A 23,190-nucleotide genomic window follows, 5' to 3' on the forward strand; every position below is an offset into this window, starting at 1 on the left:
ACCCCTAAGACACAAAGCAGCTCAAGGTTATTATGGGTGAAGCATAAGGTAATGGATGTCTGGACACAGAGGGGTCAGTGCTGCTCACCGGGCATTTTACCAACAGCTGTGTACCCACTGCAAGAAGCACAAATATAAGGACTGTGAGACTTTTCTGAGATTTATCTAGAAGGGACCGGGGGATCCAGGGCAGAGCTGCCGCTGTGTTTCATGCGAGGAAGGGAAATGTGAGGTCTCTCAAAACCGGCGGGTGAAGGGAGAAAGTCTACACCACCAGCCGGGACACGCAGCGGGCTCGTTTCGTTTCTGGGAAAGGTGCTCCAGTTCCCCTGCAAGGATGGGACGCGGTGGGGTGCGTGTTTCCCGGCCGGGAGGCGGCGGCCGCTGCCCGGGATAACACCCGCGCCTCTCCCGCGGTGCCGGACCGTGCCGTGCCGTGCCGTGCCGTGCCGTGCCGGGGGTGTGCCGGGGGCGGAGCGGCCCGGCCCGGGCCGTGGCGGGGGCGGAGCGGCGCGGAGCGCGGACAGCGGCCGCGGGAGGCAGCGCGGCCGCGGGAGGCATGTTGGTGCCCGTGCCCGTGCCCGGCGGCGGGCGGTGAGCGGCCATGCCGCGCAGGGCGGAGCGGTGCCTGCAGATCGCCCCGCACTCCCTGGCCATCGTCCTGGGCGCCGCGGCCGGCGAGCGGCCGGGGGGCGGCGGCGGCGGGGCCGGCGCCGGTGGCGCTGCGGGGCCGGCGGCGGAGTTGGGCCGCCACCGCATCGGCTACGAGATCTTCGCGGACTTCAAGCGGGAGAACATGCAGCACCACTGGGACCGGCGGGCCACGGCGGCGGTGGCCGAGACCTTCTTCCTGGGCTGGATCGACGAGCAGGTGCTGCTGGTGCAGGGCAAGGAGGAGCACCTGGAGGTGCTGCGGCAGGGCTGGGCGCGCCGCTCCCTCAAGCCGCCCAGCGGCTTCCACATCAAGTGCCTGGGTAGGTGCCGGCGGGGAGCCGGGGGGTCTCTCCGGCCCGGGCGGGGGGCGCGGCGGCGGCCCCGCGGAGCTGCCCCAGAGCGGCCGCGCTCGCCGCCGGTGTCCGGCGGGATCAGGGGCTGCGGGGTGGAAAAGGGAGGCCCTCCCCGCCGCGGCGTTTGCACCCCCAAAAGTGGGTGGACGCGAAAGGGCTGAGGCGGGACAGGAGCGGCGACGTTACAGGGATGCGCTGCGAGTAATTGGGGTTCGCCGGAAGAGCTACGGGCGGCAGCTGTAGGGTCGGGTGGGAGAGGTGTGTTGCCCCCTTGCCAGCGGGGGAGGTTAAAACCATAAACCGTAAATTTTGGAGTATAGTCCTTGCAGGGTGAAATGCCGGCTGTCCTGTGGGCCAGGTCCTGCGGCTCCTCTGGCGTGCCCGTCCCACGTGTTTCTCCGCAGGGGGATCCCGCACCCTCCTGAGCTCTGAGGTCTTTACACACTTCAGGAGTAACTGCTGACACTTACAAAGAGTGCACGTTTTTATTTAGAGTTATAACTGGTTCGTTAAAAAATAGTAATTTCTAGCATTAGAAATCTAAAAAAAAAAAAAAAATAATTTTAGCATTTCTCGTCTTGCCAAACCAGTATTTCACTTTATAGTTGGATCTGCTTGGTGGCTTGAACTTGTGTTGCAGTATTGCTGTGAAGGTGTCGTCCATGCCAAGAAGTAGTAGTAGAAGATGAGGAATGTATGCTTACTCGCAGTGCAAGGCAGGTGGCTTTTGGAGCAGTAAATGGCAAGTCTATAGTGCTGTGGTGGGCTGAAGATTCAAGGTATGGTGTGATCCCTCAATAGAATCTCACCTGTGTGCAGTGTGGCCTAGGAAGGAGCACATCTCTTCATGAATTTTCTTCAGGAAACAAACGAAAAAAATCCTACCATGGAGAGCAAAAATGTTTGTAGCACTTATTTTGGCACACAAAAAACAAACAAACAAAAAATCCTCTGAGAAATAAAGATGTGGCTATTTGGTGTATATGTTGGGGAGCTGTGAAGGACAAGGGAAGTTTTCCTTAGGATTAAGGTACTTTCATAGCTTAAAACACACAGCTTCTCTTACGGAGAGAAGACAAATTGTGAAGATTTGGTTTATTGCTGTCAAGGTCTCGTTGCTTCCCACAGCTGCTGCAGTGGTGACGGTGAGGCAAACTGTCTTCTTAGGTATAACTTCTGTCATGTGTGCCTCACACAGCGGGTGCCTGGAACAGGTCACAGAGTTAGGGATGCTCTCTCTGCACTGGGAGTTTCAGATCCTTCAAACGGGATGCTCCCATGCATTTATTTTTTTAAAAAAATTAGCTGTGTAAGGTTTCTGCAAAGAATGGAGCATGAATATTTCGTGTTTCTCTGTTTCCTTTTTTAAATCTTGGGTTTGAATGTTTTTAGCTGTCACTGTCCTTCTGGAATAGGCAATGCAGAGTCCGATCACTTCTGTTCATTGGCAATTTTGTCCCTTGCATAGTTCTCAGACACTTCGTTGTCATATCCCCGTCAGACTTACTCAAATATTACCATTTCTTCTGTGCTGAGGAGGAAGCTCAGAACAAGCTGCCTGTTTAAAAATGAGCTGATGGACCTTTTTTCCCCTCATTATAGTGAAATTTCCTCTGAACCTGACAAAACAGTGTTGCAGGATAGGTGGTAAATCCCATTCTGGTGATAGAAAAGTTTTCTGTGTTCCACCAATATTGAGAAGGGGGTAAACAGTTGGGTAGTGGACTTGCATTGTGGCAGAGGCTTGGATGGAGTTGCTGTTCATGTCCAGCAAACAAGGGGGGAACACCTGCACGTACTGCCTTCCACCCAAGGCTGTTAAATCCTTGCGCCTTTACTTTTGCAGCAAAGTGTGGTGGTGAGCCTAGAGATGCGGGCAGTGGCTGGTGCTAGCTGCTCAGTGCAGCTTGTGTGGGCTTTTTGGTTCCAGTGGGACCGAGGATGAAGAGCTTTTGAATGGGTGCCATCGCCTGATGGAGTATAAGGGTCAGTGTTTGATTTTTGGGGTGTCCCTGGACCCTATCCAACAGGTGACATTCCTCAGGCTGCTGTGCAGGAGGGCTCTGGAAGGGTGTGCTCTGACCTTGACGTTACTGAAGTCAGACCAGGAATGTAAACAGGTCTTTTGTTGCTTGTTTTAAAATACAGAAACACAACTTTTGCTAGAAGTTCGTGTTAATAAGTAAGCTCACTGGTGTGTAAATAATATGCATTCCTTGAGGGGTTATCTTCAATGTGAATTTACAAAAGACTGGAGCCAAAAGTTTTCTTTTGACTTTCAGAATAGCAAATGCCTCTCCGTATTTGATTAAAGGCTATGAAAGAAGAGCAGGGACCTGCTGGAGTTTTGCCTGTTGTTGTGCAGTGTCCTTAGCTGTGCTAAACGAGATGGGAGCAACTGATTTATTTGTTTATTTTTTCACTGTCTTTCTTTCCACACCCAGACTGATAATTCAGATCTTATACCTAAGCAGATTCAACTTGCACTGACTATAAAGTTAGGTGGTTAAAGAAGAGTCAAAGTAATGGGCCTGGCCTGTGGGCATGAGCATCTGCTTAAATGTGTGTAATTGTATTTTCAACGTAATTAGGTGCCTAATGTGTAAATGGCTGTGACTTATTTAGGAGCTCCCTCACACTTTATTCTCCACTTTGTAGCATTAAAGCAGCAAACAGTACACCTACAAACACAAATAAAAAGTCCCTATGCTATTCAGCTTTTAAAAATAAGTGGTGGGTATCTCAGGCTGAGAGAAAAACCTGCCTGTTGGGAGATGTGGAACAGTAATATTTTACTACTGTTAATAAATAACTGATGGGGTCAAGGGGGAAAGTGGCATGGTATTTTTGATGAAGGTGAAGCTGCTGTTTTCTGCTGCTCTGGCCCAGCCGGTATCCCCTGTGCTGTCGGGGGAATAGGGGGTTGCTGTGGCCAGGCATAGCAGTGAGGGGGTGCATGGGGCTGGCCCGGGAGGGTCTCTCTCTGCACCCCAGGGCCATGAGGGTACGTGGCCAATGCTCTGGCAGGCCATGGGGTTGGTTCTTGCCTTTTCTCGTCTGTTTGGCTGCTTGCGGAAAGGTTTAGGGCAGCTGTTTGCCTCCCTGCCCTCGGAGCCTGGCTGAGACGAGGGGCTGGAGGATGAGCTGCCTGCCCCAGAGTGATGCAGGGAGAGCGTCCTGACCTGCTGCTGCCTGGTAGGGGGCAAGGGACAGAAATGCCTCCCCAGCTGCATAACCTCCATGCACAGGTACAGGTCAGCCTTGGACAACGCTTCCCTTCACCTGCATCGTAAAGGGCTAATATGACCCAGAAATGACGACTGCAGCCTGACGTTCAAATTTCTGCTGGTGTTGCTGATGGTTCTTGTTCGTTTTGGTCCAGAGCCGTGACTGGTCTGATGAGTAATGGGTTGTGATGGCCACAGAGATGGTAACTGGAAGAAAAAGTACCTGGCGAGGAGGAGGGAATACTAAACCTCTAATATGCACAGTACATTTTCTGCTGCTGGGATTGTGAAATATAAACCAGGAGAGGACTCGTCGCTGTCGTTGCTGAACAGTCTTTTCCACATCTAAGTCACCCCGGCTTGATAACAAATAACACTTGGCACCGTTCATGAAAGTGTAATGTGTAGTTAACAGGGACAGTCCTTGTATGCTTGGTGCAAGTGTATCTGAGCCAGAAAGTAAAGGGATTAAAATCCACATGAGATTCTGATGTCTGAAGATTCAACTCTTGCATTGCAAAATTAGATTCAACTGTGAAATAGGGCAGGAATATGAAGCATGTCAGAGAGTTGCCTTAGTACCTCAGCTTAGGGTTTGAGGATACAGGGAATGAAGTGTTTCACGTGTGACTTTAAAACTTACTTCTCTGGCAATTTTCTTGAACTAAATGGTTACACCATCAAAGCTTGCTCAGCATCCGCTTTTGTAGCAACCAGACTTACTTGGATATTAGGAAATTGGTGGGTGTATCTAGGTTTTAAAGTTGGCTGAAGGGGAAGATTTGGGAAACATAAGCAGACTTTGAATAAATAAAACCCTCAAAGTAGCATATGCTAAATTTGCTGATTTAGAGGGTCAAGGAAACCTTTTGCAAACCTATTGGTCCTGTGATGAAATTAGTTGTCTTTGGTAAGACTGATTCGAAACTTTCTTGTAAGTTTGCAAGGCTTTTGCAACTTAAGTCTTTAATGGGCGTTGTTATTTTAATAAGATTTCTGTCTTTGACACACCTTCCATTTGCACCCACTAATATTTGTCATCCTGGAAGATGATTTTTTTTTTTCCTCCTTTCAGCTTGTCTATGTAAGGCGCTGCTGGGGTAGCAGGATGCTCCACCTGGTTTTTGTATCTTCATCGCCTTTTGTGTTCCCAGCTGAGACTTCCTTCTCTATCTATTGCACTTGATTTCTGTGTCTTGGACAATGGGCATCTTTGAGAGGTTTTCATACGCTTCGTGGAAGGGCCATGCCCTTCTGTAACAATTGCTTGAAAAGAAGTGACCAAACTTTATAACAACCCTCTGGTCATGCCCTGGGCAATTTCTCTGATTAGAAGCTGATGTTTCAATAAACGTATGTGCAATAATTAAACTAACTAGCAGGAGTTATAGTTCAGCAAAGTCGGTGAGGCTGGGCTATTGTCTATTGTTCCTGCTCGATCAGGCGTAGGGGGGGAAAAACTTTTTTTGCCACGCCGGGAGCTGGAGCTAAGTGCTCCCTTTCTTTTGTCTCCCTGCCATGTTTTTTCTTGCCACCAAAAATTAAATTAACACCCCACCAGTTTAGGTCCAGTAATTTTCACAGTGAGTTTTCCAGTCATTAGTGGATGATTACGGTGCAGTGTAGACTGTTGGACATTAAATGTTACTCATCTACAGCCAGTCATAAAACATGAATTGTCTTTTTTCCTCCCAATTATCTGCTTTATATCATATAACATTTCTTTTCAGTGAGGGAGCATTAGGTTTCATAGTAATAAAACCTCTGAGGAGGAGTTTACCGCACACTCATCTACATCTTTTGTATGCCTCATGGTATTATCATGGGAACTCCATGGGATTTAAACTAAATTTTTTTTTCTCCTTCTCTCCCACTCCAACTTAGATTTGGTTAGAGATCAACTAAGTGCTTTGTATATCTGTGAAGTGGTAATTTCAGGCTAAAAAAACCAAACCAAAACAAACCCCCCAAACAAAACCAGATAAACTAAAGCTGATGACCTGTCTGAGGTGCTTATGAATTTACTCCCAACTTTGAGCAAAGAATTTCACTGCTCAGAAGTGTTGGGTTGGGTCTTTACTGTACTTTATAAATGCAGCTTTTAGAGACTGGGGAGAGAGAGAGGAGCTAAATGAGTACGGACTGCATCTGAAGTGCCTGATTTCTCACTATGTGGTTTGTGCTTGTGTTTTGGGAGTGCAAATCTTGAAGTCAGGAATGCTTTTTGCTCTTTAAAGAAAGCTGTGGATGGTCTGCAAAACCAGTGCAAGTTGTCTGAAATGTACTGTGAAAATAAAAAACACACAGGAAGGAAAGATAGGACCTATTACATTTCTTTTTTTTTTTTTTTTTTTCAATCAAAGCAGCTTCTCTTGAAGAAGCAAAGTCAAATGCACTGACGCATGGTATTCATTGTGCAACTCAAGCGAAGGATTTATAAGGTTAATGGCCAGCTAGTACTGTCTCCCCACCTCCTTCCACCTCACAAAGAGCACCATTGTGTAGTAAAGAGTCCTTCCCAGTGGCAAATAAGTCATCCAGCCTTGCAAGTTAAGCATATGCTCAGCGTAAAGAAGTGATGCTGCAAGGGAACGGTGGTGCCCGAGAGCAGCCCTTGGCCGCAGGGCTCTGCCCAAGCGGATGTGGCACCAGGGCCCTCACTCTCTCCAGCTCTGTCTGCATGTGAGGGTCTGGTCTTTAATTAAAAATGCTCCTTACTTTCCTCCTCAAAGGGCCCTTATCTTTGCTGGGGAGCAGCCTGGCGGGTGTGCACTGAATGAAGCCCTTGTCAGGTGTTATTCCGAGCACTTAAGGTGGGCTCCCAGGCTGCCAGCATCGTATTTTCATCCGTTCTACTCTTGTTTGGTACACAGTCATTTTTGGTTTTACAATAGCTGAGGTGGATGGGGTGCCTGGGGGTGGTGGCAAGGGATGGCCGCAAGGCTGCAGCCACAGACACCTCCATCTCTCCTGCTCTGCTTCGTGGTTTGGTGGCACAAAAACTCAGTGGTGTGTTTCCAACCTTGTCCTGCCTTTGTAATTTGCTAGTTAGAGACACGTTGCTTAATATTTTTTTCATCAAATTGTAACGATTTTAGTGGACTAATTTCAGACCTTCTATGCGTGTTGCGACAGTTGAAAATTTAGCTTGAAATGGGTTTGGTTTGATTCCTAGAGAGATGCGCGTTTAGTGCGGAGATGCTACAGGGTCAGCAGTGTACGTAAACACTGCTCTCCCTGGGCTTGAGTGGCAGGATTTTGATTTGGCTCCTTTGTAAAGGGAATGGTAAAGAAGTTGATGGTCTCTCCCAGCTCTTCTGGTGCCGTTGCCTCGGGCCATTGATCCAGATGGTGAACCTGCCCTTCTTTCCACTGGCCAGGAGAATCGCAGGTTGTCCCCCAGGTAGGGTGTGACAAAGCTTTGCCATGTTCTTGTCTGCATTCAACACATCCATGTAGAGAGAGGAGCAGAAATGATGCAACCCAGATGGATCGGGTGTCCTCCAAGACTCTTGGCATCCAGAGCTGCCTTCTGAGCAACATCACTCCTTCCCTTGGCTTCGGCAAACGTGGTGGCCAGGCTCCTCTTTTCTTGGTAGTCAAGTAAAGGCTGAAGTGGTCGGAGAAAAGAAAAGCTGCAACCAGATGGTGGTTTCCACTGCAGAAACTGTGACTGTGAAACGTGAGGCTGGGAGGAACTTCTTAATAATAATTTTCTGCAGTAGCAGAAATTTAATGGCGTTCTGAAAATTCAAGCTCTCTCCAAGCTTTGTTTCTTTGTTTTAAATAAAAAACATAAATGTTTTGATTATTTTCTAATGGTGTTGACTGCTTGAATGTTATTGCAGTCTCCTGTTTCCACTGGCGAAACTGCTCCCTGGGTGGGCCAGGTCTGGAAAGGTTTTTAAGGGTATTATGTTCTTCTTGGAATAAAATCCATTTACCTAATATGTAAACATGCTTTCTTCTGTCCGGTGTACTTGATCCCTCAGTTTATGACCTGGAATTTCACCTGAGACCTGTGATGAGTAATATCTGCATGTTAAGAATGCACAAACACGTATATTTTGACGAAACAAAGTGCTTTCCTAGTGACATTTGAGCAGGTCTTCATGGCTCTTTTTCAATCAGGTTCCTGTTCTGAGCCACAATAGCAATAGAGTGTGCATTCAAAGGTCGATAACTATCCAGGGAATCTGAATCGTGGTTCTTCTAGTTGCCTTTTTTTTTTTCCTGTAGCAGAAAAGTAGTGGTGTAATATTGCCATCTGCACTTTTTAAGCTTATTTTTGGTTTTCTTATGGAAGAAAGTTACTATACTGTGCACTTAAGTATGCACAGAATAATGACTTCTGCAGTGTGTTTTCTGGAGCCGGATGTACTACGAACCCCTGCAATATGAGACTTCGTTGTTCTTCCTTGAAGGGGAGGGACACGCGATGAGACACCAAAACAGCAGAAGTTGGAGTAAAATACAGCAACCTTTTAGCTTAACCTTGAATTCCACTGTCAAATGATTAATGAAGGGATATGCAGGTGGATCAAAGATTGCTCTTCTAGAAAGGCAAACCAATTCACTTAAACTCTATGAAACTATGCCAGACTTGGTTCTTTACAAGATGTAGACACTATGACAGTGAAAAAATTTCTATTTCAAGCACATGGTTTGGGTAGCTTTGTTAAATTTTATTTTGAAAGCAGATTTTTCTAGCTGTTAGTGCTTCAGAAGGTACACAGGGTAGCTCATGCTTGCCTTCAGAGGAGAGTGGAGATGCTGAGGGGCCCATTGCTGGTCCTGGCACAGGGAATCCCACCGAAAGAGGGGAGGGGGGGTGACAATGCCCAGTGGCTTTCCCAATAACATGGCCTAAAATGTAGTGGCCAGCGGAACTAGGCTGGTTGTGGGAGGAGGCTGATTCCTTCTTCTGGTGGCAGCAGAAGAGGAAGAAAGGTGTGTTTGGGGATGGGGAAGACCTGGGGCTGGACTGTGGCCGAGCAGTGGCTTGGTCCCTTGCATTGGTAGCAGGGCAGTGCATCATCGTGTCCATCCTCACCAGTAACTGCAGCTTCAGTAACTCCTGCTTATCTTCTGCCTTGAAGTTGTGTGGACTGCAACGTGTGATCTCACTGGGTGTTCAGAGGTTGTCAAGAAGGAGATAGGCTGCAAGAGCAGTGGTTGACACTGGGGCTGTAAAACTCAAGATGTAATAGCATCTTCTAATAGCATTAGAAGAAGTGGAGTGCTGCCACCGTGTTTGAGATTGGGCATCAGAGTCTTAGGTGTATATAGTCTTGGGGCTTTAAAATTGAGCATTTCTTATTTAAAAATGGGAACTTTTTTGTCCTGTAAGGAATACCTATACCAAGTCTAGTGAAACTTTTAGCTTAAGAATAAAGACAAATTAATATTCACTCTTTCAGACGGTAGTTGTATTTTCCACTTTGGTAATAATATCTATGGATATCTTTCTATATACAAAGAATATGAAAGAAACATATAGGTTTCTGGATGCATCAGCTTTTCTCCAGGTCATTGTGAGGAAGACTTAATAGCCTAATAAATATATCACATCTGCCTACCTTGTCTCACCAGTATCCTTGTGTCCATGTACTTATAGAGCCCTACAATTGTGCCGGCGGCAATGCGTACATTTCATTACTGATGTCCCTTCACAAAGAGATCAACTCAATATAAATGGGATTTATCAATCTCTGCTAATTGATTGTGTTCAAATGCTACAGAGTGATAACCGAAGTCCTGTAAGCTCCATGTGATGCTGCAGTGAACTTCTGTATGTTGAAGTTTGGTGGTTTGGGGGGATTTTTTCTTTTTCCCTTTTATTTTAGGGGGATGTTTTAGTAGAAGGATCCTGGATGTGTTATTTGGCTGCCGGTAGTGCTCAGCCTGCCCTCGAGCCTTCCAGCCGCTCCTCGGCCCGTGTGGGAGTGGACTCTGCCCTTGCCTCCCGCCCTGGCAGACCGGCGTTGAGTGTTTGCTCTCCTGCTTGCACGTATGGCGGGGTTAGTGCCCAGACAAGTTCCCGTTTCATTGACAGATGAAATAACAATAGCTCGCATTAAGCACAAGCTGAGCTGTTTTCTTTGGGTTTCCCTGCAGGGCCTCCTTTGTCTCCACCGTCTCCGCTCAGGGAAACCCGTACACCTCGCTTAATCCGAGGGTGCTGTTGAGATGCTCTGGCTTCTGAAGGCAGGTGTAGGTCAGCACCTGTGCAGGACATTTCCACCTGCCTGGCTTGCCTGCCAGCAGGAGCCTCCTGGTGAGGTCTGGCAAATGTCAAGCAGGATGGTCCAGATTAACATGGGCAACCTGGAGAGTCCAAAGGGAGGGTGAATGTCCACAGCACTGGGAAGGAGAGTAGAGGAAGGAGGCCCTGGTGGACTGTCACATCCTTGGTGTTTAGGTGGCTGTTTAAGTCAAAGGAGGAGCAGGTTGTGGGTAGCTGGATGAGCCTGAATGGAGGTTCTCAGGTGCCTGGTGTCACATTGCGTGTGGTCCTGGTCTGGCTGTGAGAAGCCAGTGACTCGCCTGGGATGTAGGGATGTCCTAATTAGCTGCATGTTCGCAAGGCAGTTTAACCAGTTGAAAAACAGGATTTTAAGGTCTATTTTAAACCAAAGACAGTATCTAACATACTAGACACTATTAGCAGGAGAGGTTAATAAAAATATATATAAAAGGGTGTGAATTTTCTCCCTAGTTTAATTAGAGAAAAAAGAATTTAAAGGGGCACGTTCATCTACTGTTTCTGAAGTGGGGCTGAAAAAAGCTTTGCGGTCACTGAGCTTTCCTGCCATAATTGATAATTGGTCACAATTATCCTTTTGGTTAAAAGGACATGCTTTCTTGGTGTTACTGACTAAAAAATCCCATGCAATTAAAGAGGAAAACAACAGTTTTGTGAGAAGAAGCAGAGAAGAACAGTCATGAAGGGGTAAACAATGGGTAAATAGGGAGCAGGAAAATAATAATTTCTAGCCTCTGCAATCTTAGGTGCTCTAGAAACAAGTATATTTTTCAAACAGGCATCTTCAGACCAGACGTCAGCCTTGTAGAGAAGGCTTGTTTATGAATATGAACATCTGGAAGGAGTGGGAGACCAAAAGAGAAGAGAGGTCAGGCAGGTTTTTAGTGATATGAACAGATAATCTTGGATGTAGTGCCTCATGTAGTAGGGAAGCAAGTCTGATAGGTGTCAGGTCTGCTGTGTTTTTATCAAAAGCGGAGATTTTAATAGTACTTAATGCCTTTTCTTAGGAGGTCTAGCTGCACGGCGTGATCTCCATCTTTCAGAAGATTGAGAGGTGTCTGCAAGGTGGGGATGGAGGAACACAAGCCTTGTAGGACTGTGAAACTTTGCAGCATTTCTCAAAGACATTTTTTGTGCTTAAGCATTCCACAGTAGAAGCTTAGGGCAATTTTCAGCTGGAGTTCCTTCATGCAGAGATGTGTGTGAGGGTGTATATAATATTTTAAGTGTTGTATAAACAGAGGCTTCCCATTGCTTTGAGTGGTCTTGATTGAACAAGACACTGTTGCCCAAATGTGCACATAGCAAGTCTTGGCTTCGGTGGGAGGACTTGCATTTTAAAATACAGGCATGTTGTATCTTCTTGTATTTGCTTAACTGTTGTTGAGAGATTCGCCAGAGGAATCTCTTCGTGGTTAATCTCAGAGTGGGTCGTCTGCGTCTAGGTCGGGAGCCCTTTGAAAATTAAGCTTGCAAAGTCAGGACTAGTATTCTTTGCTTTTTTTTTTTTGATGTGTACGATACTCTAAAAATAAACAGCAGAAGGGTTCATCCAGGGTCTGTACATGCCTTCGGAAGAAGTACAAAGAGGAAGTCTTAATTAATACTCCTTCAATAGAAGTATGAAGAGGAAGTCTTAATTAATACTTTGTCAGTAAAGATGAAGTCACAAAAACTAGGCAACTTGACCTACAATCATTCTGGTTTCTTTCCTTGGGCAGGAATTAGTGGCTATCATCTTGTCATTTTTTATTTATGGCAGTAGCTTGTAGCCTTCAGTTTATAGATTTCTTATTAATTCAAGTCCTTTGGTTATGTTTCCGAGGTATTTTCTGATTGTTAGTTTATCTTTGTTAGAGGTGTACAGCTAGAGCTCTTCAGTGAAGCTGATGCCGAATAGCTGTTGGAAGGTCTGTAGGGACTTGCTTTTTGGCTGCGTTTCAAGTGCAGTACGGCTGTAAAATGTTTTAGTGTCAGAATCACTACATCTATCATTGCGCTGCTTTTCTCTGTCAATAACTAGTCTCGTTCAGTGACATATTTGATCTTAAAGAGGAAAAGCAGATTTATCTGTGTGCCAGCACATCAGCCTTTTAAATTTTTTTTCTCAGATAATTGTTGGGCTTCTGGTTTCAGTGGTTACTTAAATTAATCCCAATGCCGTCTTTCCAATCTCTTCAATGTTTGTGCTGAGACAGAGCCCAAAATGTAACCTGTCTGTTCTGAGCCACTGGGCACCAGTCATCTTGTGAGATGGAAGAAAAGTGGACTTCAGAGTTTATTTTTGTGATGAGTGATGGGGGTAAAAAGGAAATAATTTTGACAGAACTTTTTTTGCACTAGCTAGGAAAATGTTGAACAACTGGGATGTGCTATTTCAATTTTTTTGTTATTTCCATGCTGGTGAACACTTTTGCTCAGTGGCTTGTGCACCCGTTTCCAATGCCAGAGGATTTTCCATTGCTTAGAGTCATTTACATTGCCTCTTGTCCCACTCAGTAAGAACTCTCTGGTGTAATGGTCCTCAGCTTCAGTTTGCTGACTTTCCAGTGGAAACACAGCAAATATAAGTGGTGCTTTTCACTTCTGTGTTTCTGTAGACCTTCTGGAAAGGAGCTCACAGATCACTTGGAGTTCTGCAGACACCAAGTTGAAAACCACTGAGCTGATCAAGCCCAGCATTTAACACCTAGTGTGCAGATATCTCCGCACTTGAAGCTTGTGCTGCAGACTTTGTCAAACCTTCCCTTTCATGGTTCACAATCCATCACCTGTAGCCCCTATCCTGAACCTCAGTGCTCACTCTGCACCTTTTCCCCTTCTCCTCGCTTCGAGGACACCTGTGGTGGTAACGTTTGGGGCAGCCCGCCTAAGCGTGTATGGGCCTGGCACTTCGAGGACTGCCTGCTGGAAAGCTTGGTCCAAGTGTTGACAGCACAAGTGCTTTGGGGTGGAGAACTTGGTGGCTTTGTCAGATTGATGTTGTGCTGGGCACGGCAGTGCTGACCCGGGGCTGAAGTCCGTAGGTGCTCTCTCGGTGCAAACCCCTATATAATTATGCTCATATCCGAGGTTACTTGTGAACGAGAGGTAACCTGTAAATATGCAACTGGGAAAAGAATTCTTGCTCAAAACCTGCCTGGATTTGCTTTGCCTGTTTTCTTACCACTTGAGCTGTAGTAATTACTTGCTGTGTCACCCCTCAGCCTGCTTCATGAATGAGTTTCATGCGTAAGTCTTTTGAAAGCTTTAGTAGAGCTATGGTTAGTGTGCAATCACAGATACTTAGGTATGTGTTTGACTTGAATCTGGAGCCATAAACATGTAATACTTCATAAATGGCTATCCTTACTTTTTCACTCTGGTTGTTCACCAAGAAAATGAGCGCAGGGCCCATCAGATCAGTAGACATAAGAATAGACATGTCATGCTGTCCTGGTCTGTGGTCTTGCACTCTGGGGATATGCCATGAAAACACCAGCAGTGATTGCATAGGGTGTTGCGGAAGGGAACCGGAGTCTGTAGTGGTTTATATGGTGTTTCTTTCACTAAACTCTTCACTAGCAGTCTTCACTAGCACTTCACTACTCTTCACTAGCACTAAACTTTAGTGCGAGAGATAGTTTAAGTTATGGTTGGACTCGATGATCCTGAGGGTCTCTTCCAACTGAAATGATTCTATGATTCTATGAAACTGCAAAATAATGATTCTCGTGTGATGTTAGCTATAGGTTTTAGTACTGTATATGACTTGTTGCAGACTTGTTCTTTCCTAATTAGGGTAAGAAAATATGAGATTTACACCTCAAGCCAATGTGGTGTCTTCTGTTGAAGCATGTTTGTCAGTACTGTCTGGTTCTCTTCCCTCTGTGACAATGCCCAGAAATACCTTTGGGGAACTGACCTGCTCTCATCCTGGAAAAACAAGGGTGTAAAAGAAAGTGGTATCTTGCGGGATTTTCTTTTTCCTTTCTGAAACCATAGGTCTCAGCACTTTTGCAGGATGACCAAGCTTTGTTTCATCTTTAGGTTCCTTGATTTTTCCTGCATGTGTTGCAGCTGATCATAGACGTATCTGAGCTGGTTTTGAGCTAACCAGCTCATGTATGGTTTACATTCTTCAACTCCAACAGTGATTATGTCTTTTACCAGTGGATAACTCCCTTTGCTGCTCAGGCAGCCTGTGATGAGCTGCTGCAATAAGTGACTTAAATCCCTAGATTAAAACTAGCTCAGGTTTATCTAGACCACATTGCAGTGCTGGGATACTGTAACACTCCCTTACGAACTGAGCTGTTGTAGTGAAATTCCTCAGGGCTTTTTGCTTCCTGCCTTTTGAATTTCTTTTTTTGTGAACTTAGCAAGTGTGGCTTGTACCTTTATCCATGACTGACCTTTTTTCAGTGCTATCTCTCTGCACAAAAGCTTGCGCCAGCATGCAAGCTCGTCTTCCTTTCCACAGGTGGCTTTGTGCCAGGATCACAGCAGCCTGATGAGGTGTCGATAATGGCCTGTCCCTTCCCAGCCTACCTGCTGCTTGCAGCACTCTCATTTTTCTGTTTGCTCTGCTCTAGCTGCTTCTACAATCTCCACCTTCCTCAGAGGCATCTTGTCTCTCTTGATGGCTCCAGAAATGCCTTTGGTTCCAGTTGGTGCTAGCTGGGGCTGATCCTCCAAAAGTTGGTTCTTGGAATGGAGATGGTGTTATTTTGCTTTGAAGTCAGTCAGACCACACGTTTTGCAAACTGCTTGCTTTTGATCCTTAAAAACATGAGATGGTTAAGGCAAGACATGGTGCCGGACAGCTGCGGAAACAATGGAGCTGAGAAACCATCTGCTGGGGCCTAATAGGGTAGAAATGGAAAGTGCCTGAATCAGCCTTTACCAGTGTTGTCCCTAACTTGCCTTTTTCAACCCTGCTTCCTCTTAATTGAGGAAGGTGCAGGTCCATTTTCAGATGTTTGACTACAGGGGCTGAACTTCCTTCTGTACCTGTACTGTCACAGTGGTTTGAGCTGGTGTGGGTCAGCACCATGAAGGTCTCTCAGCCTTTGATCTCCCACAGAAGTCCACAGTGAGCCAGCTCAAAACCTAACCTGGGGTGAGAAGGGAGGAAAAGAGAGATGGGGATAAATTGTTGTGGACCTACAGCCTTACCTTCTTTGCATTACAGTCTGCAAATGGATATTCATGGGATTGTAAAGTAATTCAGGTGGGAAGGGACTTCCAGAGGTCTCTGATCCAACCTCCTGCTCACAGCAGGACCAGCTGTGGGATGGGGCAAGGTTGCCCACATCATCTAACGCACAGCACCTGGTTGAACACGGCAACAACTAACAGCGGCTCTGGTGGATCTCATGGACAGTTTCCATTTTCCTGCATGTTTTGCTGTGGACAGGTCCTTTTGTAACTCTGGCTCCTGCATAACAGGTTCCCCTGGTCCTCCTGCTTCCAGTTTCTCTGCGTAATGGGAGACCCGGGAGAACACAGCGTGTCTGGCTGGCTCTTCCACCCGTGCTGTTTGGACACTGTCTCTTTTGTCACAAATGGGAGACCTTCTGGAATGCACAGCTATGAACAATATTAGGCAGCTGATGACTTTGGTTGCAATGTGCTTGTTCTTTAAAAAACAAAACAAAACAAAAGCACACTCCCCTGAAATGTTGGCCTGCCTCAGCTGTATTTGTCTGTTTTGACAGATGCTTAAGGTGATTGACAGATCCATAGTTGCTGGCAGCTTTTTATAGGAGGATCTCTTCTTACCATGCTGCTTGTTCTTGGGCAAGACTTATTTTTCGTCAGCCGCTTCTTTCATGGTTGAATTTTTTCTTCCCTCCCACCCCGAGAAACCCAGCCATAGCTGCTTTAAGTAATTGTGGTAGACCTTTTGAAATGGCCAGTAAGCCTGACCTTTCCTTAATTTTAAATGCTGAGAATTAGACTGTAATGACTCGGTGAATGGAAGTTACAGAAAACAAATTAACCAAGTGCTCTTCCTTTCTCTAGTAACCTCATTTTTCCACTTCTTTTGTGACTTTTCTGTCTGCAGTTGACCTGCTCCTTGAGCAACCACAGTCTTTTTACTCAGCTCATTAAATCATGTTTTCAGCCTGGCTTTAGACTCACAAACTACTCTTGTTAGCGAGCATTTCCTTCTTATCTCCTTTCTTTCATTCTTATCTCAGCCTTTTGGCAGAAAGCACTTAACAGAGACTGTGGGCCTTGAAGTTGGTGTCCATCAATGAGGGGAGGAGGAGACATTGACCATTCACTCTGGTTTCAGTGTTTCTGCATTGATAACCTCAGGGCTGTGATAATACCTGCTTCATTGACATGAAGAATTCATCCTCTGAAAAAATGATTAAATAAAACCTCACCTTGGTGTGGTGTGGTTTTTTTGGTTTTTTTAACGTAGATTATGATGTCACTAAAACCCACAGAAAACATACAAAATTTGCAAGCTTTCTGGCCTGTCTACTACAATTGTCTACTACAATTTCTAATAGAACAGATTTGTTAATCTGCTCCCGATGGAGGGTTAGACTGGTTGTGTTCAATGTGGCTGGTCAGCAGATTTGGGGGACTGCACCACAGCAGACCTGGAAAGGGACTAGTTAAAGGAAGAAGCCATCTAGAGGGATGATGCTTGTGCTTTTTTAGGAGCTGTTACCAAGACCCTAGTGGGTTTCTGGAGGAGGCAAGCTATAGGGCTTCCCATCTCATCTTACATAAAAGATGCAATTTTCATTTGCATCAGTGAGAATTTTCCAGTGACAGTAGGACCTAGATTGTGTGAAATAAGAAATAGAGATGCCACAAGCTAAGGGGAGCGCAGGAGAGAACGAATATATGAAAACACAGACTTTGCAATTTGTCTTGTTCTTTCTTCTAATATCAATTTCCTCTCTTCTTGCCCAAGAAAATAGATTTTGCCGTTGAATTATTAACAGGTCAGCTTCTGAGGGTCCAGTCAGGAAACACTTTCTCAGTCTTCGGAAATGAGAGTGCTGTTTCAGAAACAGTTTACAGCTCTCCTCATGGTTGTGAAGAGAACATGAATGATGGTAGTTGGGTCAAACTGTTCTGTAAGTGCTGAAGCCAAACTCACCTGGGACTCAGTGAAGAGGAGAGGTCGTACTTTTTAATGTTATTCTAGCCTAACTATGAAGACTGCTGGTAAAGTTGAATATTCATGTTATTTAGTTGCTGTCAAGAGTAAATGCATTTTTCTATTATCTTCTGGACAAACTGTAGCTTTCTTTGTAGTGCTGTAAGTGGCTGGTTTCAGGTAAATTGTAGAAGATATGGTGGGATAAAATCAAGCAATTCTCTGCTCATGTGCTCCAGTTGTTCTGCTTTACATTTAAGCAGTTCAGAAGTGTGTGCAAGCAAAGCTTTACTGCCAGTTGAGCGAGATTATATACTTTTCCTGATGGTAGAACTCCTACAAAACATGCTGCCCAAAGCATCACTAGAAATACAATATAGTGACATTTGCAAGCCCAGGCAATTATGTACAAGATTTTCTAAATGTAGAATCCAGAGCTGCCTGTCTGACTGATACTTTGGTAGGGGCATGCCCGACTTTATTAGATAGTAATCTATTCTTTGACTTTATTAGAAAGGAGTCTGAAACTACTTTTTTTCTTTTCTTTCTGACTAGCTAGCAGTGTGTGGGCAAGCTTTCTCACACTATTCGCTCCTGACTACTTGAAAGTAAAAGCATTTTCCTGTTTCTTTGAAAGTTTCTCAAATCTGTTACTGTACATTATGAACAGTGAAGCAAAAAATACAGATGATGTGTTAATAGGATTATTGTTGGTGAAGTTCGTATTTCCTTCTCTCAGTCCATTTGCCACTCATTTGAATGAAATCTGTTTTCCTTCCCCGTCCCATGTTTGTGTTGGGTGTCAGCCTGTGTTTACGGTGGTGGTGTTGGGCATCCCACACCGGCACTCATGACCAGGAGTTCATGCTGATGACTGGACAACGCTGAGAATGCAGATGCACAACAAACACAATTAAAATGTCTTTGTTCCTTTAAAGAATATGTTGCTAGGTATGTTTAAATGCAAGGGTGTGAATTACCTTCCTAACTACGCTTGTGTTGTTGGTGGTGTGTTTTTTTTTTTTGGAAGGTCACTGCTTTTCCATTGGAGGAATTTTTGCATATTTACTCTGGCTGAGAAGACAACTGGACCAAAGGTTTTTGCTCAGCCTTCTTTAGGCAGCAGCCCAAGTACTCAGGCACTTCAGTCTAAAGGATAGGAAACCATTTCAGTAAGAGACTCAAGTTGATAACAGAAAAGTAAATAGAAAATTGCAGAAACTAAAGCAGGAACTTGATTTTCTGAAACTCTTAGTGTTTTACCAGTTTATTTTGAACTTAAAGTATGATTTTTTTTTCTTTTGCAAATGTGTGGTTTAAGAAACATAACATAAAACTGAAGATGGTAGGATACCAACATGTAACCACTGTGGTGTGTAAGTATGTTTGATACTGTGTGAAGTTTGTTTTCCCAAGGTGGAATCCCTTTCTCCTCCCTCTCCCCTGCAAAAAAGGCAGCATGAAAAAAGCCAGAGAACTACAACAGATCCAAGGAAAGGTAACAAGGGTGCTCCAAAGCATGGAGAAGCTATATTGCAGAAGCTGCTTGAATTCTGAGTCTTGTGGAGAAGCTGAGCAGAGCAATGATGTTTTTCTGTCTTTTCTGATGTAAGGATTTGGGAGCATGAAATTGCATTATTAGGAGGTAAGCCTGAAACAAACAAAAGAGCTACTTAACCAGAAAACTTAATAAAACAATGAGAAAGTAATGTTTTAATTTTTTAGCATCCTCCATATCTTATATGAAAGATTTCTTTAAAAAACCAAAACCAACCAAACAAAAAACAAAACAAGAAAACCACAACAAAACAACTTTTGCCCCCCAAACTTGCAAGTTTACCTATCAGAAGTAAATAGGTACATTCATAGAAGAAAAACCTGGCATACACAAGAACTTTGTGTGCTGCCAGACCTTGTCTGGCTCACCCTGTGACTAACACAGAGCCAGTTTCTGTAGCCACAGGTGGCTCCCAGAATAGTTCCCAGGAGGAGTCATGCATGGAGATGCTCCCTTTTGTGCTCCATGTGGCACTGGTGGTCAGCCAGTGCCACGGGCCAGGGGGAAATACCTTGCCTGTGGTTTCGGAACCATGAGGGTTTGCCATCCGCAGTTTGGCTTCTTGCTGAAAGCCGAAGCACGAGGTGCATTGAGCAGAAGATCCGAGCCTGGAAATGCTGCATTTGAATTCCTCATCGTGGGTTGAAGGGGGTCAGCGCACTGGTATGCTGCCTATTGTATGATCTCCCTTCTACTTTTACAGACACATCATTTTCTTCATCTGATAATTTGTTTCAAGGACCAGAAAAGTGAGTCTGTGGTATTTGCCCCCGTCGCTGAAAGAAAAACCTGAGGACCTCCCAAGAGCTTGTAGGACCTGTGGTGATCTAGGGGTTCTTGGTGTCAGGGACTCGTTACAAAAGGAGATGTTCACTACAGTATTAAGTTAAAAATGAGCTGCTTTACTTAAAAATGCTGAGCTTGGAACCGAGTGCAGCACATTAGTGGCTTTCGGGTCCCGATCTCTGCAAATGCTTGAAGAGGAGATTAAATGTTTCTTCATAGGAGTAGTTATAATGACTTCAGTGTGATTACTCATGTGAATATTTTCCATAGCGTGACCATAAAGTACAAATGTTTGGGATAACATGTAATCTAGGGAGGTGGGGAGAATTCTTTTGCCACCTCTCTTGAATAGCACCAACAGAACAAAGATAATAGTTCACAAATACCCACAGTAAAAGAAAAAAAACAATGCTACCTATGCAATGTGAAAAATATTTGATGAGTAAAAATATACCTACCTAGGGTTTTGAGTTTGTTTGTTTGTTTGCATGTTTTTGTTGTTGTAATATTCCTGGTCAAATAATTCAGCATGGCACATAACATTGCATGAAATGGTCATAGTGCTTTGGGATAACCACACCTTTGTGCTTCCGTCTGCCGGGCAATGCACAAAATCTAATTTTTCACAGAGCATTTATTGCAGAGATACCTGCAAAAGCTAAATGGGATTGTATATTAAAGAGGATTTATGCCATAACTGCATGCAAGGGAATCAGGCCTTCAAGCTTAAGAAAAACTAAAACTTTCAGAAGCAAATTGTAATGTCAGAGCTTAGTCCTTTGCGTGACCCAGCTGGCCCAGCCAGCCAGATCAGTGGCAGAGGGGCAGCATCTCTGCATAGGATGAGTCTACTGTTAACACAGTGTTAGGGAGAATAGGGGAGAGAGAATGGAAAGAGAGGAAATAGACAGAAATAGTAAAAATGAAAAGGCCAGCTGGGATTTACATTCATTAGGAGAGGAAAGCTAATGTAAATCACCCTCTGGGTCTTGGACAGGTACATGTATGTATGTATTGTGCTGTGGTGGTGGCCATATGCCCCAATGTGGCTGGGGTTTCAGTGCTTTGGCCTTTGTGTAAACAGAATGGTGAAAAGACCCTCTGTCTTGAAGATTTAGAAATAATTTGTAAGTTTAATGTAATATCGAATATATAGTATTTAATGATCAAAACTTGAACAGAGTAGGAGCTGGGTTTTACCACTGGATTTTGCATTCCCAGTCTGCTTTCCCTCTTTCCTTCCTCACTAAAAAAGCTCAGATGAGGTAAGATGTATTAGTGTGGTATCCAGAGGCTTTCCTTGCCATTGTGTAGGGTTGCTCTGCTGAGTATTTTGGAGGATTTATCCCTATGTGGTTCTGTTGGCATTATGGGTACTCACCCTGCACTTCTAAAATAGTGGCAGAGCTTTATAAAATAGGGCCTCTATGTTTGCTTTGGGTGAGCTTTTTTATTACAGGGCAGCAGTCTGGCAAAGTGCTTCTTCACTTGCACCAATTCATATAAGCATAATGGTTTTGCCCTCTCACTCTGTCCAGCTTATTAGTTGCCTTGTGGAAGCAAAGATACGTGCATCTTGCTGGCTGGCTGGTAAAGCCTGACTCATTTTGGTCTAAGCCATTTCTTGAGTTTATGTTACAAAAGGTAAAACCTTTTGACGCAGTGCAGAGCAGAGGTTCAGCTATTATGGACATAATTATCTCAGTGAAAAATGCAGAATGGTTAAGTGATGTCACACAAAGAAGGCTAAGAAATAGATGTATTTTGCTCCCATGACCTCATTTAAAGGTGATATGGGACCTTCCTCCTGCTTTTTCTTTCCTCCTGCAAAATACACAACTTTTGGTTAAGAGCTGAGCTTGCCACTGTCTTCCCCCTGCAGTTGTGTGAGCAGTTTCAGCTCAACGAGGAAAGCTCGATGTAATCTTCTTAAATTAGGCATGTAGGTGCATTGTCATTATTACCCTGTTAGTGGCCGTTTAGCTATTTTATCTCAGTTATAATTAAGAGTGTGTTACCTGGAAGGGAGTGAGAGGAGGTGGGTCAGGAAGCTGGAGCTGGATCCAAGCAGGATGTGTTTGGGCCTGAGGATGGGAAGTGTCTGGCAAATACTGTGCCTGTGTCTTCTAGCTATCAGGCTACGTTTATACTGAAAAAGAAGATTTCTGGTCCCTGAACATCCAATTTACACTGTTATTTGAAGAAGTTTTTTGCTATTTGGTGCAGACTTCTGCACAGCCCTCTGTAATGTATGGCGTGTTTCTGTCTGAGATAAAGCATTTTCCTCCTATAAAACTATTTATTTTCCCCTACAGAGAGGTGAGAAGGTGCGTGGAGTTTAAATGTGACCTGCAAAGTGCGTCTGCTTGACTTGAAGTATTTTGTTTTAGGATCCCACACAATCCACAGCTTTCCTTGTGAGTTGTGACCCACTCTTCAGGCCTCAGGGAAATGAGCCATGTCTTTGTTTCAACCTCCTTCATCTACAAAATGAAAACAAAATTGAAGTTTTTGTTGCATGTCCTTCTATTGTTATGGCTTTCCCTTGGAGTGAATTTGACAGGGGCATTGATGGAGAGTTCTGGAAAATGGCTGGTGCTCTCTGGCTCCTTGTTTATACATCCCTGAAAGATCTATGGGTAGAGGATGCTAAGCAAGCACTAAATTGTATTGAGAGGTTGGGAAATCCCTTCTGTCTAAATTAGTGCATTTGAAATGATGGAGATTTATTTGCAGGGGTAAAATGACCATCCTTTTAAAAGTAACTGGTGGCATCATCAAGAAAGTGATAAATGTAGCATTCTGAAGTTATAAGTAAGCTAAACCAGAGCCTTCCTTGCTGAAGGTGTGCACAACAGTGCCATGTGCTTTGCAGAAGCATGCCCAACCTTATGATTACTTCTGACAGGCAAGATGCGACCTTCTGCCAGAAATTATTAACATTTTATAGAAGAACCAAAGTTTGCCTCTGAAGGGGGCAATAATGGTGTAAATTAGATTTTTAAAATGTTTCTGTAAATTATTTTAACAAGTGCCAAGTGAATTATTTTCTGCAAATGGAATTGTGGACCGAGTTGTTTCTGGTAGAAAATGAAACCCTGGTTCTTTAGTGAGGAGGAAGGGGCTGGGACAGTAGCGACAAACCCCGAAAGACGCCAAACATCTGCAGGTCTCTGGTGAGGAAGGAAATTTGCTGTAGCTGTTGTCGAGGAAGGGGTGCTGCTTCTCATAACCCA

General features: G+C 44.6%; 1 protein-coding gene across 1 annotated transcript in view; it reads left to right on the forward strand.

The window, feature by feature from the left end:
* Window positions 1-604: 604 nt before the first annotated feature.
* Window positions 605-23,190, forward strand: part of STOX2 (storkhead box 2) — a 144,509-nt gene continuing 121,923 nt past the window's right edge. The window contains exon 1 of the mRNA XM_065634086.1: window positions 605-974. Within this exon, the coding sequence (XP_065490158.1) occupies window positions 605-974 (370 nt within the window). The remainder of the gene's footprint in view (window positions 975-23,190) is intronic.

Source organism: Caloenas nicobarica, chromosome 4, assembly GCF_036013445.1.
Source record: "Caloenas nicobarica isolate bCalNic1 chromosome 4, bCalNic1.hap1, whole genome shotgun sequence".
Taxonomy (NCBI): Eukaryota; Metazoa; Chordata; class Aves; order Columbiformes; family Columbidae; genus Caloenas; species Caloenas nicobarica.